Source organism: Toxotes jaculatrix, chromosome 6 (genome assembly GCF_017976425.1).
Source record: "Toxotes jaculatrix isolate fToxJac2 chromosome 6, fToxJac2.pri, whole genome shotgun sequence".
NCBI classification, from domain to species: domain Eukaryota; kingdom Metazoa; phylum Chordata; class Actinopteri; family Toxotidae; genus Toxotes; species Toxotes jaculatrix.
In genome coordinates this window covers 3,405,400-3,419,732 of record NC_054399.1, presented here as the reverse complement: position 1 = coordinate 3,419,732, position 14,333 = coordinate 3,405,400, and the positions used below count along the sequence as shown (strand labels likewise).

Genomic DNA, 14,333 nt, shown 5'->3' with positions numbered 1-14,333 from the left:
ACTGCGTTCGGCGTCGGGACCGAGCACGTAACCAACACCTATTTGCGCGTTCACGGACATCCGCTCCGGTACAAACGCGTTTCTGTGTTTTTATTTTGCAACAGAAACGTAGAAACCCCCAAATGTTTATTGATTTATCTGTCAAGTTATCAATTTATAATTCAGTCATAACTACTGACTACTTTATGAATTACCCTACAGCAATACAGTGCTGCAGGTTGTCCAGATAGAAGACATTAAGCAGAAAAAATAAACAACGCAAACAAATATAAGCATAAACCAGTTTATTTTCATATACAAACACATTTTTCAGAGTGTTGTAAAAAGAAATCTTCCGTAAGAAAAACAAAAGATGGAGCCAAGTCCTTTGTTTGTGGAGCTTCCTTCAGTGTCTCAGTCTTAAGAGAGTTCCAGGGCTTCTTCTGACTCCAGATGCTCCTCGGTTTTTTCAAACCCATCCTCTCCATGTTCTCCAGCTTTACCTTCAGCCTCCAGGCTCTCCTCGCCCTGTCCCTGGCTGGTCATGCTACTTTCCAGGCCATCCTGGTCAGCAGTGGCGTTCTGTGAGTCAGCTCCCTCCTCATCCTCATCTTCTACGTCCATCTCAAATACACGTATGTGCCTCAGATTGGCACTTAGCTGCCAGGACAGAAAAAGCAGATGTTTGGAAACAGCCCACTACATTCGTACATAGGCATGACTCCGCTGGCAGAGAAGTGTGAGAACACTGACAATGGATCACCTGACCTTACTTATCATTGAAACAAATATAGGAACATTGCAGCAGAGTCCATTATATCCCACATAATATCCCACACTAAAAATATATTGGTAAGTAATAGATATAACTGGACCTACCACACAGGCTACTTTGCGGATTCCATTGACAGCTACAAACTGTGCCTTCATGCTCTCCAGTTCCCGCCACTGATTCCCCAACACCAGGACCTGGCACGGGATGGCACTGCTCTGCTGGTCCAACCTGACAATACAGGTGACATATGCAGCATCCTAAAGTTAGGCCTTATCTCTGCTGCTTTTAGAGAGTAGCCTAAACCACTTCTCGTAAAGCAGCATAAAAATGTTTCCTAGATTATGCATTCATCAAAAGGAATATAGGGGACATTTTCTCTCACACACACTCACACACACACACACACACACCTGAGGTTTGGCTCCCAGTTGAATTCAGTCTCACAGCTCAGGGTAGAAGCAAGAGGGATTTGAGCCAGGATATGCCTACTGTTGTCTTCTTCTGCTCCTTCCAAGACCACAGTTAGCATCTCATCGTCATAGAAACGAGCATCTAGGCAGTTGTAAACGTAATGGGACCTAAAAAAGGAAAATCAAAGTACGTTATGACAGGAACATCTTAACCTGCCAAGTAATAAGTCTGAACTTATGTCTGTTTAACAACTTAAATGGTAGGAATGACATGAGAGGCACTGACTGGGCTGCGGCATTATCATCATCCCTGTTGTCAAGATGGTGGCTGAGGTCAATCGACATGACACTGTTGGGAATATGTCTGTGCAAGCAAGACAAATCTGGTTAGAAAAAAGACAAAATACGAAAAAAAATTCACACACGCACGTATAATCACAGACATGTGACATGTACCTGTTTGGATCTGTCCCTTTCCGTAATAGGTAGAGCTTGCGGGGTGAAATATCTGGCATGCAAAACACAGCATAATGCATTTTGGACTTCTTGTCGTTCCACCTGTGTGACAGCCAAGAAATGTAATTAATGCAAACAAGTGTTTTACTGTTACAGATTATTGAGAAACTCCCAGATGTCTGTATTGTACGTACAAAGATGGAAGTTCAAAAAGTCGCGGGGTGTTTTCAGAGCTGGAAAGACAATGCACAGGAACAAATAAATACAACTGAAATCACACTGATTTAATCATGTTTTAAATCATGTAGATTTTTAACAGAGACATCAGATCATACCTCTCTGGCACAGCGTACAGGGGCAAAAAGTCAGCCTGTTTTATGGATTTCCCAATTACCTCCTGCATGCAAATAAATAAACAATGAATAAGCAACAGGTACAGTGGAAGAATAATGGCCAGGCTTTAAATGTCAGGGCCACTGACATTACTAACTAGATGATTAATTGTGACTGTGGAAAAAAAAAGAGATAAAAAGTGTGAGAAAGTAAAGAAACCATGACTCGCTGAAAACTCACTGCAGGTTTCTGTAGACACTGCTCAATCACATTTTCCATCATCCTCTTGACAAAGTGCAAAGACTTTTGTGGATTTGAAGCGAACAGCAGAGGGCTCTCTAAATAAACCAGTCACATATTTTATCTGTTAGTTATGACAGTGGTATTTTGCACCACATACATCCTTTAACCTCATTTCAAAGTGTAGTTACAAAATTACAAATTGTTTAATCTCTATTTTTCTGCACTTCTTAGGTAACGATCATCGCTCACCCTTCAGGTGCGTACTCTCCTGCAAAAACTTCAGCCACTGGTTTCCCTTGGTGTTGGGAGGAGACACGAGGTCCTCATCTTCATCCTTCAGGTACTACAGATGTCCATATGACAGACAATATAAATACAGCCACTCCGTCGAAAAACATTTGAAACAACAACAAAATCACTTACCTGACCAACTCGTTCCACGTTGAAATATTTTCCTTTGCGATCAAAGAGTTCTTCATTCTGTTAAACCAGAGGGAATTTTAAACTTGGTTTGTAAAAAGTAATAAGAATGTTGATTAAATGTATTTAAATATCATTACAGGGCTAATATGCTGATCTCACCTCACTGAAATGCTCAGACAAGAAGTCAGCCACAAAGGCTATGTCCTTCTGAGTCATCTAAGGGAGAAATTAACATGTTAAAAAAAAAAAATCACAACTCTCTCTCTCTCAAAAACTTTGCTAACTCACCTTGTTGAGCTCTGGTGGTACATGCTCCTCACACATTCTTAGCATAGCTGTGGAGAAATAAAAGTTTGAGCATAAAAGCAATAACTAAAACTTAATACTTGGGAACTTACAAACTAGTGAATGTCAAATTGCATAAATGTCTCATCAACAACTCACACTCCTGAGCTTTCACTGTAATTTGACAGACTAACTTTTACTCTTACCGACATACAGCCACCGAAAAAAGGCTTTGAAGTTTTTCATACTCTTGTCGATCACCCTAAACGACAAAATAAAAGCAGTGATTATACAGAGAGCAGTGTAGTGACATGAACATTCCAAACAGAACACAGTGCAAATGGGAATTTTTTAACTCACTGCAGAAGTTCATTGGCTTTCAGAGAAAAGGAACCCACTGCTGTGATAGCACCTGGAAACACAAAACACACACATGTGGTTCTTGATGATAAAAGACTGAATTTCTGCTCATCATGCACGTTAGGGAAATGATACCTTCTATAGCTGCTGAATCCAGACCTAGGGGCTCGAACTTCTGCTTCCATAGGGACATGCCTTTCACCTCACTGAGGTGATACAACAGCGCCTCAGAGCCACTACATTGAGCAAAACAGAGGTAGAGAGTTTACATGAGAAACACTCAGGCTGTAGGCAGCACTGAGGAAAGAGGTGAAGAGCTGAAAATACCTCTGCAGGTGGCTGATCACCAGCTTTTGGATGCTGGAGTAAGAGGACTCAATGGACTGGCCGAGCTTCTTCAGGCCCTATGATAGAAATGGAAAATATAAACAACAAGCAACTGAGATGTGACTTGCTGCTATACCAGAAAGTTTATCTGTAACACAACACGTGTCTAGAAAGAAAAGTCATTAGCAGATATCTGAACTGCAGATGAAATCAAGTTTGAGTCCGAACAGAGGGATTTACTCCACCTCTTACTCTCACCTTGACAGTCAGCTGGTTCATGAGAAGAGCTTGTAGTTCTGGGCTACATGAAAGCAGAAACCAAACGGCAAGCAAATTACAAATGCTGCATGATTTAAAACTCTTTACATCTACAGGATATTCAAGGCATTGTAACATGATAATATGCAAATAGAAAAGGCTCTTTTCTCACCTTGATTGTCCCCACAGCAAAAGCTCCAGAAACTCATCCTGAACCTGAGTGCTTGTGTTCTTTTCCTAAGGTGAAAAAAGACATTTGTTTGCGGTTTCTTATATCAGCCAATTAGGACAACAACCTACGACTACTGACCTGAACAAACTTAGTGAGTCGAAGATCCATCTGCATTAGGATGTCCTCCCAGGCTTCACACATACATGTAAGTGAGAGATGCAGGTACTGGAGCAGGGTAGAGATGTGGGTGAACTTGCGCGCCATCCTGGTGACTTCAGGCAGACAGTTGGACAACAAGCCAGTGTCCAGCTGGAAGACAAAGACAGACGTTAAAATAGAATGAAAACGCAGGTTAGAGCCTAGAGGAGGACATAAAGAAAAAAGAAGGTTTTCAGGAAATGGAACATGAAGACAATTCGTGCATCTCACCTGAATGTAGCAGATCTGCGGGTTGTTGTCGACAGACCTGACCTCTGTGATGATGGAGAGAGACTTGAGATCACTGGACAGACTCAGGCTGCGACACGTTCCTGACACCTTTAAATAAATTAAAAGGAACAATAGTTCAATCACAGTTCTTTGTAATATAGTTCAGATATGACTAATTGAGATCTAATATCAGGTACAATTCAATGGTGTTTAATCTAAAAACACGAAATCCTTTACAACTATTGCATGACTAATAAAATTTTAGTAAAACATTCAATGTTAAAATTTTGTAGTATAGATAGTATAGATTCTACTTCACAGTAATATTTAATGCCAAAATTTGTTTTTTAATTTGTTCCATTTTATTCACTCGTACTCAATAAGTCTACACTTGATTTATCAAAGTCTTTCAGAAGATGCAAAGGATAACTGTCGTGTATGAATCAAAGAGTCTTACTCCTGTTAAAGTGGCAATCTTGTACATCCCGTAGGCATAGAGCTCCACAAAGCCATCATCTCCCCCGAGAACAAGTACGTTCAGCCTGCACAGAAACAAAACGCAGTAGTGAAATCATTTACAGTCCAGCTTAAAAAGAAGACTTTATTGAAATGACTCAGAAATTGCTTTTTTTGTGTGTTGCCTAAATGTTGGGCTTAATTTACCTGACTTCTCCCAGGAGATTCATTATCTCATCAGACTTTTCCTCGCTGTAACACAGTGAAATTAATACTTTAAGCTGCTATCAGAAACATTACGTAATTATTATAAGACAGGTGAATTATTCATAAACATACTGTCTCACCTGAAGATCTTTGATGTTGTGCTGTAGCTGGGATAAACAACAGTTTGGACAAATGTTACTCAGTCAGGAAATGCCTTTTTTTAAATATGAGGTATAATTAATGCGACTGTTACCTCTTGGGGAGTGTTGGTAATTTGGGTAGAAAAAGTTTAGATTCATCTTCTGAATTGTAAAAGGAGCTAAGGACACTGAAACACATCAAAAAGACCAATAAGTCACATCATTCTTGAAAATGAAACCTTTGTGCCACTGGTTTGATCCCTGAGGCTCACGCATACCTGCTTTCCTCTGTCACCTCCATCCAGTGCATGCAGGTCACAGGTTTCTGCATTGGAAACACATGGAGGATCTCTGCTTTCTCAACACCACACAGGACCACCTGCTTGGTGTCTCCAAGGCTGAAGGCCAATACTGGAGATTGAATAGAGGATGAAAATATAACTCCATGATCCCATCAACAAGCAATCCAAAAACTGGGAGAGGTGGATGTAGTCGTTCCTTACTTTTGCCATCAGGTCTCCATGCAAGTGCAGTGATCTCTTTCCCAGTATACTCACTGGGTGGTAAGCTCCAAACACGCTGGAAGCTCGCCAAGCGATGCAGTAGCAACTATGGACAAATGGGAGCCATAAAATTACAAAACGATAAAAGAACGTTTTAGGATATATAAAAATTCATTTTTTCTACCTCCCCAGTTGTGTTGGCCAGAGCAATCAGATCCCGTTTGGGAGACCATGCCATACATAGTACAGGGTTAGGAAGTTGCTTTTCTCCCACTTGACGAAAGGCGGGCATGGTGTGGGCTGGTAAATGTGAACAGTTCTAATGAAAACAGAAATAATGGACATTAGCTCTCAGTTTGAAAAACTACACTTTAATATTTTGAGGAAACCTCTTCTGTGATAATGTAACCCTGTCACTGGTGCCTGAGGAAGACAGGACAGCTGATCCTTTCTTGACACATGAACATATCTGCTTGTGTCTTTACACTGGAGTACAGCTGGTTGATCAGATATTTAACCTTTGTTCAGTGTTATTAACGTTATATATGACGGTCAAGTAAATATTAGGCAGTCACGCGCCGTTTCAGACGAATATCGCGATATTATGCTGAATAAAATCCCAGACGGTCGAGTCTCATTTCATCTGAAGTTAGTTTGCTACCAGTGTCGTACCTCCCTCAGGTCCCGTTTCAGAATAACAGATAGCTACATCATTACGCAGGCGTATAAAGACATGCCACTGGCACATAAATATATATGTACATGTATACATGTACTAACACGTGTGTTATGAGCCACGACCTAAACTACACAGTGTTAGAAAGCCAAACTAACTAACTAACGCTCTGCGGGAATGAGCCGCACCTTTTCTCCCTCACTGTTCAGAGTTGACAGATGAGAAGCTTCTGTACCAATGTTAGCAGGTTTGTTAGCAAACCGAAGCAGCTAATGTAGAGAAACCTCCACGGCTAATTTCACCGAGCTGAACCTCACAGGCAGCGAAACAATGAGCGCAGCATACCGTGGTGATATGTGAGAGTGTCTAACACACTCTGCTTTGTCCTGCCACACACTTAATCAAAGCTTTTCTTCATCATGTTTTCACAATTACGCGGACAGCGCCATACTTTCCCGTCGACCAATCACTGTGGAGCAACGGGATTCGCGAGAAGTCAAACTTGTTCAGGGGGCGATTCGTAAATGAATGAGTGAAGTTGAGTTGTCTAAACGTAGAGCCGATGTCGTCTAAGGCTCTGAGCCCTTCTGTTCAAACGTTCTTGTAATGTTTGGAAACGTTAGACAGTCAGCACAGTCGTCGCTGCTGGTCTGACGCTGGTATTTCATTTTGCCCAGAGTAAACAGTAAGTCAGTATAAAAGCAGTTACACACACTTGGTATTAACTCGACTGTTTCAAACGTTTGTTTCTGAACATTTACACCGGAAGTGGTGATTTTAGCATTACAGGCCTCTATGCTACTGGAGCTATGATCACGAGCGTTCATAACCCTCTGGTGGCCACAGGCCTAACTACATATCTGTGTGTTTTCAAAGTTTTATTTTGAAGGTGTTTATCAATGCCCTCCACTGTTTAACTTTTAACGTATGTCCTAAGTGTTACGATGTATTGATGCTAGCGAAGTTAGCTAACGGGCTAAGCATTGGTCTGATTTGATTCATTGACTGATCTGTGTTTTTAGGATCTCCACTGCCCTCCGGTGGCCACGGTGACGAACTGCAACGCGTTAAATTAGTCGTGGTAAATGTGACAGCCTCAGGATTTTCGCCACCCTTATGTGATCGTTTTATTATTCTCAAGTTATCACAAACATTACTTTTCAGTTTTCACTGGGATCAATAACAGTATTAATACTCGTCCTTCCTTTCATTTGCCCATAAGCACAGTTGTAATCATTAAAGCGAGAGGCTGTGCCTATTTTGTGGGTGGTGTGTTTTCTAATGTATTTTTGACATTGTCTTTTGTGACATGTTTGTTGTACAGAAATTATTTAAATCCAAGACAGGTTTTTCCTTGGGAGTCAATAAAAAAAAACTTAACTAAGCTTAACTTTGATCTCAGTGACTCTTTTGACATTATCTTAAAATATGAAACCTACAGGAGCCTCAGCTTCACAGCCTCTGTGATCTTCACCCCTGAACGGGTGCTCTCTGACACACTTTAGCTGTATCTCATGCATCTCTGAGGCTCCCAGCAATATTTTTAAACGCTATAGTTAAATATGTGTGTGTGTGTGTGTGTGTGTGTACAGTAGACCGTTATGACGGTGAAAATTCCTTCCAAACTTATCACTGGCACTTAACCGTAATCAGTAGATTGATGAAGAACCAGAATAGCTCTGAGAGCACAAAATGTGATAGTGGCCTTGAAATAGACAGAGTGAGGCTGCGTGGTCTTCGACTGTCTGTGCCTGTCCAATTCATTGTTGAGTCCTCGCCTTAATCTAAACCATCTTTCTCTGACTTACTACATAAGATGTCATTTGTAAACTGGGCAGAGAGAAAAACTTAAAACAGACCTTTACCTGCTATGTATAAGCAGCACTGACCTTGACCAAACCCAGCGCTGAACCTTCATACCAGCTCTGGTTTTTGCTAAATCCTCCCAGACCCATTTTAAGGTAACCTAGCCACAGGTGAAACACACAAGCGGGTGGTCTGGGGTCATCAGGTCAACTCAGCTGGATATAGTGGCAACGCTGACGAGCTGCTGTCACATCACGTTGTCATGTTAGACGTCTTCACTAGACAAACAATAACCCAGCCAATAACAGACTTATTCAGCAGGATGTCTGATATCTCTTCATTACTCAGACCTGTGGATGTGACGGTGGCTGATGCATATGGAGGGTTTCTGAGTGTTACGTGAAACCCCAAGCCTACAGGCTTATTAGTGCATATTAATGATATGCAATGTCAAATATTACAACTGTGTTTAATTAACAAATACGGGTTGTGTAAAAAATATCACCACTACCTTCTGTTCCCCAGCACTACCTTAACACTCTCTCCTCTTGCCAGTATTCTGGCTGTGAAACCTGAGCCGGGGGCCAAATATAGCCACACACAGTGAGCAGTCAGGGACCAGGGACAGATGGGACAGCAGGCCACTGCAGAGGCAGTACGCAATTGGACCCTGAACCTGAGCGATCCTGCTGACTGTCTAACCAATAAGGCTGCTCTTCTGGAAGGAGAAGCTTCTTTCTGGCTCATTCTTACTTAATAAAGAAGACAAACCTGGAACCACCAAACCAGGAGAAAGCATTTCGACAAATAGCTTGCTTTAAGGTAAGTTCTGCTCTCTCTCTCTTTGTTGATGCTTTCAGCTGGATTTTGCGGTTTAGTTCTTTTATTTGGTTCTTGTCTTATTTTGGTTCTTATAGCTTAATATATACAAGATATTGTCCGAATTTAAGTTAACATATTGTGGTTTATCAAGTCTAGGAAAGGACACGAGGCAGTGGAAACGTTGACAGCTCTGACAGTTGTTAACATTTTGTCAGTCTGTCTTAAATTTTCATTCAAACATTTATATTTAATCAGAACTGTGCTGTTCAGACAATGGAACATTTTTACGGAGACTATCTGTGTTTATGCTTTTAAGGCTTTAACCTCTTGACTGTCGATGTATGTTTGTGCACGTCCAGTTATACCTGTGTGTGCGTGTTTGAAGGTAGCGACTAATTTTGAAAGTCCTCTCTCCTGTGCTCAGGGAGGGTGGGGCTGCGCTGCTGCTGTGAAACATAGCCCAGGAGATTAAAAATAACAACAGCTGGTCTTCAGGACGCCATGAGGCGCTGAGTGTCGCACTGTGTCATACGTGTATCTACAGCAACCACATATTGAGCAGCAAGAGTCAAATTCTCAAGAGATCAGACACTTTACCTCTGAATCAAAATGTGAGACTCTTACGTTACGTGTAAACTCACATGTAAGAATGCATCAGGTGACATAAATGTGTGTGTGTTCTCTTGTTCATCATTATTTTGGATTATTCTGGTTTGAGATTCCCTTGGTCTCCACGTGAAGCCTCTTCTTCCTTGTTCACAAAGCAGCACTGCCGAAAAATGTGACATTTAATAAATGTATTCTGTAAAGTTATGGTATGAGTGTATGGATAGTCAGAATTTAGACGTGATTTTATACTTGAGTGAATCTGCATGTTGTTGTTTATGGTATTTTACAATAACATCACTTCACTGACAGCTCCTCTGTTATGAAGCTAAAAAGGATCAGTCGATTGACAGAGAATTAATCAGTGATAGTTTTGATTCATCCTTTTATTCAGGAGGAAGAAATATTAGATTTTTGCCATTTTATAAACAAAATTATAAGTTTATTAGTCAAAAAACCAGTGGATTAATCTGACACGGATCAGAATCAGTATTTTCAGCCTTAAATGAAAAGTACAACAAAGGAACAGAGTGATGGGGTAAAATGTCCTGACAGACACAGAGCGAGTAAGAAATGCCAGTCATGTTCACCATGACCTCAGTAAAGGCCTTTGCTAATACCCACCAACTGTGTGCAGACAACACTGGCCTGAGTCATCCTGCCAGCTATGGCTGCGACTGTGAGAAGGATCCAGTATTGTGAAGTCTATATTTTAAGCTTGAGATCTCTTCTGTCTGTGTGTCATTACCCATTTTTACTGATGGGCATCATGTGGAGTGTAAGCTGTGACGTCTGCCTTGTAAACGTGTATAATTTGATGGTTAATGGGAGTCGATGTTATTTCAGGATGCAGGACGGGAGTTGGAATCAGCCACTCCCCTTCTCTCTGCTGCTAAAAGACTCAGCAGCAGGTGGGACTTTGGAGGGCGATGGAGGTGTGTTTTCTGAGGCGTCCTCTGATGGGGAACTGTACCTGGACTCTGTGACAGAGCTGGATTCTGGAGACGGGGACTTTGCAGATCTTACTGCCTTCTTAAGTGCAGAAGAGATCAATCGTAGCCTGGACCTGGCCCGGGAGGCCTTTGGTGACAAATGTGAATCTGAAGATCCAGGCCCCTCTAATCCTACACCCCAGGAGCAGGTTCTCCAGCCTATCCCCTCCCTCCCTGTGAGCAGCCAGACTACTGAAAACCTCATCACAAACCCAAACCTGCACCACCAGACCAAAGCCCCCTACCCAGATGATAGCACTACAATGAAAGTCACCTCCAGTCAGAACGCTGCCCTCAGCAGACCTGTACAGGTGTCCAGTGAGGCCCCGTCCTCTGCTGAGAAGGTTGTCCGCCACAAACCCATCCAGCCGGTTTATAAGCAGGATAAACCCAGGCTGGTGCATGAAGGCCTGGAGCTGAATGATCGGGCAGCTTCAGCCACAGAGTTCTGTAGCCGAGCTGCCACGTTCATCGAGGAGCTGTCGTCCATTTTCAAAGGTTCTGCTCATTTGGAGCAGCAGGTGGACGAAGACTCTTCCTCTCCTGATAGTGGCTATCTGTCTCCCAGGAGCCAGCGGCCAGTCCCTCAGGGCTCGGCCTCTGCTCCGTCTCTGCCTCCCAACCAGCAAGAGCAGACACAGTACAGCCAGACTGACATGGGGCCTCAGCCTGGAGGCCCGGTGGGAGTGGCAACTTCTGCAAGGCTCCAGCACCTTGGAGCTCCAACCACAACTGGACCTCTGTCCCCTCCTCAATTCCTCCAGAAGCTGAAGAGTCAGGAGGTGGCAGAAGGAAGCCCCATCCGTCTGGAATGTCGAGTCAGAGGAAACCCCCTGCCGCTTGTCAGGTGAGTCTGAACCTTGGTTGAGTTGGTTCAGGTGAAATGAACATAAACAGTAAAAAAAATAAAATAAAGGAAATAACAGAATTAAATGAAAATGCAATTATTGATCACATTCTGTTTTTTATTTGATTTTATTCAAAATTTATTCTTCTTTCAAATTATTGGTTTTAAATATAGTATTTGTATAGTTTTAAATACCTATTATTTTTTCATCATGTTCTTGCACACGTTTTTAACTGAGTGACTGTCAACATACTGTCTTTACCCATAAGTTTACACTCACTTATCGATCAGTTGATTAAGTGAGTACTTTCTGAGTGTCACAAATCAGTTCTCATGTGTTCCCCATGTGTGAATGATGCTGGTGAATGATGCTGCTCTGTGCAGTTCCTCTGGTCTTGTACGGAGTTTGATGGTGACCATGTGCTTTCACCAGGATTAAAGTTGGATGAGTTTGAACAGTGTAGTAACCTGCTGCTGACTTTGATATGATACCTGCAGTTCACACAGGTGGTGACTTCACCCAGCACCTCGTGGATGGAGGATGACTTTTCTGCTATCCCTGTAGTTTTTCACAGGCGTGACAGAGGTGTTGACTTTGCTGATTAGGTGATGTTGGGCCTCTGTTGTGTAAAGCAGCTGTCGTCCTGATTCAGACTTTGCTCTCTCACCTTGTGTTCGGCCGTCTGACGTGTTAAGCAGTGCTGGTATCCGTCCTTCTGATACTGACAAACACAAACACTATTTGTCCTGACATTAGAAGGGCTTGAAGGTCATCATAACAAGGTTTTACCAGGGGTGAATACAAAAACATGTCTTTATAATTTGGGTGAAACAACCCTTGAATAAAAGTGATTTTCCAGGTATGGTCTGATTTCAAAATGATCCAAGAATACACAGACTTAAAGTACACGTACAGCCCTTTATATCGCAGTGTCAGTGATGCTGACCAGACCAGGTGTCAGGATCCAGTCTCGCTGGCCTGGCTGTTGGAGATAAGGTGAGTGAGGCGGGCGGCGGCCAGGGGGGTGAGAGTTACCCATGTGTTGACAAGCGGAGCACCTGGTTTTCGGGTTGCGGGGGGGACTTCCACTCTGTGTAAGCACATTTGTCCATCGGTACCTGTGCCAGTTGTCTAATTTATGCCAGGATGAACTGTTATTCCTCTTGAGAGGACAGCACCCCCTGCCCCGGGTTATTTGCACCAGTTCAACAGCAAACTAAAAATACACTCTTCTCTTGTTTCTAGATATTTCAGCCTCACAGCTCAGTCAACACGCTTGATGTTTACTATAGAAAAATACCTAAACTAACTTTAAGTTTCGGTCTATTTGATTGTGATGGTGTCAGGGATATGAGGGCGGTCTTCCTGTAGTGTGTGTGTGTGTCTTTTCTAATCATTGGACCCTAACACTCAGAGTAGCTCCTTTGAATTTCTGCATGACTTAAAAGTAAACAGAAACAGTTTTTTTCTCACTAGTTACTAACACCACATGCAGTATAAATTTTGCATCTCCTTGTTCCAACGCTGCATTGCTTCATTTATGTTATTGTTAGAAACCAATGTGCCGTTAAAGGCTGCACTCTTACAAAAAAGTTTGCATGTCTTGTGCATCAATTTTTGTGCATTTCACCACACGTCAGCCTTAGTTGTTTGTCATCTTCTGAAACCTTGTGATCTTTTCTAACATTTTGAATAATGTCAGCTTAACTTGTCCTCATCTTGTCCAAGTTTTTTTTTTTAGGACAGACCTTCCAAAAGGTCCGGTGGAGCTAAAGAGTTTCAGTTTCAGCGAGTTTAGAGCAGACGATGCATTTTTAGGTGTTTGTGTAATCAGAAGACATAAAGTTGGCGGCCCAGGACGTGTATCTCCCCGGTGGGCTGTGAGGGGCCTCTTCTGTGGCTGTATAAATAGTCTTCAGGCCAACAGGAGCCAAGCACAGGAATGCAGGCAATGCAATGACAAGGCGTTTTCAGTCGCCAGGCTCCACATCTCCCCACACCTTCTTGGGGAATATGAAGGTAGCGTGTAGCATGTTTGACCACAGGGAAACAGGAGAGCCCAGACACTGTGGCCACACTGATGTTCTATGACAGAGGAAATGAATGGAAAGCCGAGAGAACTGCAGTGGAAAAGTTTAAAAAAAAGACAGCAAAGTACTTTTTCTTTTCTCCCTCTAATTTCATGATCTATGTATAGTTTACACGTGTCCCAAAAAAAGTTGAACTGCGAAGATGAAAAGTGAATTTAGTTGTTGTTACAGACTGAGATGGAAGGTTTGTATTTTGTATTTGTGCAGCAGTTTTTAATGTTTGATGGACTGTTTGTGTGTTTGGCTGCAGTTCAAACTCTTTCAATGAATTACACTCAGTAGTGTTTGTGTGAGTGAGTGCTCTCACTCCCTGTGCTGGCTACTGACTGTGGACACTAGAGGGCAGCAACTTATTTATTATTCAAATTAAAACTGTGAATCTTCAGGAAGCAGCTTCTTAGAAATGTGAAAAATACCCACATAGTGATATACTAAGAAGTACAGCTGCAGAGAGAGTTTATTATCTGTGTCTGTGCTGAGATTTCATATTAGCTGGAGGAGAAACTCCAAGTTTTCTCTGCTGCAGCCGAGTTGTATGTGTTGAACATACGGTATAACTGAATAGAAAGGAGCCCAGTATCTCCTGAGGACTACGTCCCTCTGCTCAGCTAAACTGTAAAATTAACTCTACACTGAATTTCCTTTTGTATTATAAGACCTTTACAAACATTTCAAACATTTTTATTGTTTGTATATTTGTGTCATATTTGTACTTTTCACACTCGTATGTCCAGAAT

The 14,333-nt window shown here is 42.1% G+C and overlaps 2 protein-coding genes across 8 annotated transcripts in view; one reads left to right on the top strand and one right to left on the bottom strand.

Moving 5' to 3' along the window:
- Positions 1-269: 269 nt before the first annotated feature.
- anapc4 (anaphase promoting complex subunit 4) lies at positions 270-6,909 on the bottom strand. The gene is made up of 28 exons (XM_041040353.1): positions 6,778-6,909; positions 5,941-6,075; positions 5,757-5,862; positions 5,532-5,664; positions 5,367-5,441; positions 5,254-5,280; positions 5,114-5,158; positions 4,908-4,992; positions 4,451-4,558; positions 4,160-4,330; positions 4,022-4,086; positions 3,850-3,892; positions 3,592-3,668; positions 3,400-3,500; positions 3,265-3,316; positions 3,111-3,166; positions 2,908-2,954; positions 2,779-2,835; positions 2,620-2,676; positions 2,446-2,539; positions 2,194-2,291; positions 1,956-2,017; positions 1,815-1,853; positions 1,621-1,722; positions 1,451-1,528; positions 1,165-1,332; positions 859-982; positions 270-639 (listed from the first exon to the last, which is right to left on the bottom strand). Exons 2-28 carry the CDS (start codon positions 6,046-6,048, stop codon positions 400-402), a joined length of 2,418 nt encoding a protein of 805 aa, XP_040896287.1. The 5' UTR covers positions 6,049-6,075; positions 6,778-6,909; the 3' UTR covers positions 270-399.
- Positions 6,910-8,886: 1,977 nt separating this feature from the next.
- Positions 8,887-14,333, top strand: part of palld (palladin, cytoskeletal associated protein) — a 50,152-nt gene continuing 44,705 nt past the window's right edge. For all 7 annotated transcript variants that reach the window (XM_041040956.1, XM_041040957.1, XM_041040953.1 and 4 more), the window contains exons 1-2: positions 8,887-9,060; positions 10,513-11,505. In XM_041040956.1, coding sequence (XP_040896890.1) covers positions 10,514-11,505 — 992 coding nt within the window. In that variant the 5' untranslated portion in view covers positions 8,887-9,060; position 10,513. The remainder of the gene's footprint in view (positions 9,061-10,512; positions 11,506-14,333) is intronic.

Coding starts and splice junctions, on each gene's coding strand:
- anapc4 (XM_041040353.1), bottom strand. CDS start 6,048: ATGCCCGCCTTTCGTCAAGTGGGAGAAAAGCAACTTCCTAACCCTGTA. Junction 4,559..4,907: donor AGATTGCCACTTTAACAGGA/GTAAGACTCTTT, acceptor ATTTATTTAAAG/GTGTCAGGAACGTGTCGCAG. Junction 2,955..3,110: donor TTTTCGGTGGCTGTATGTCG/GTAAGAGTAAAA, acceptor ATTTCTCCACAG/CTATGCTAAGAATGTGTGAG.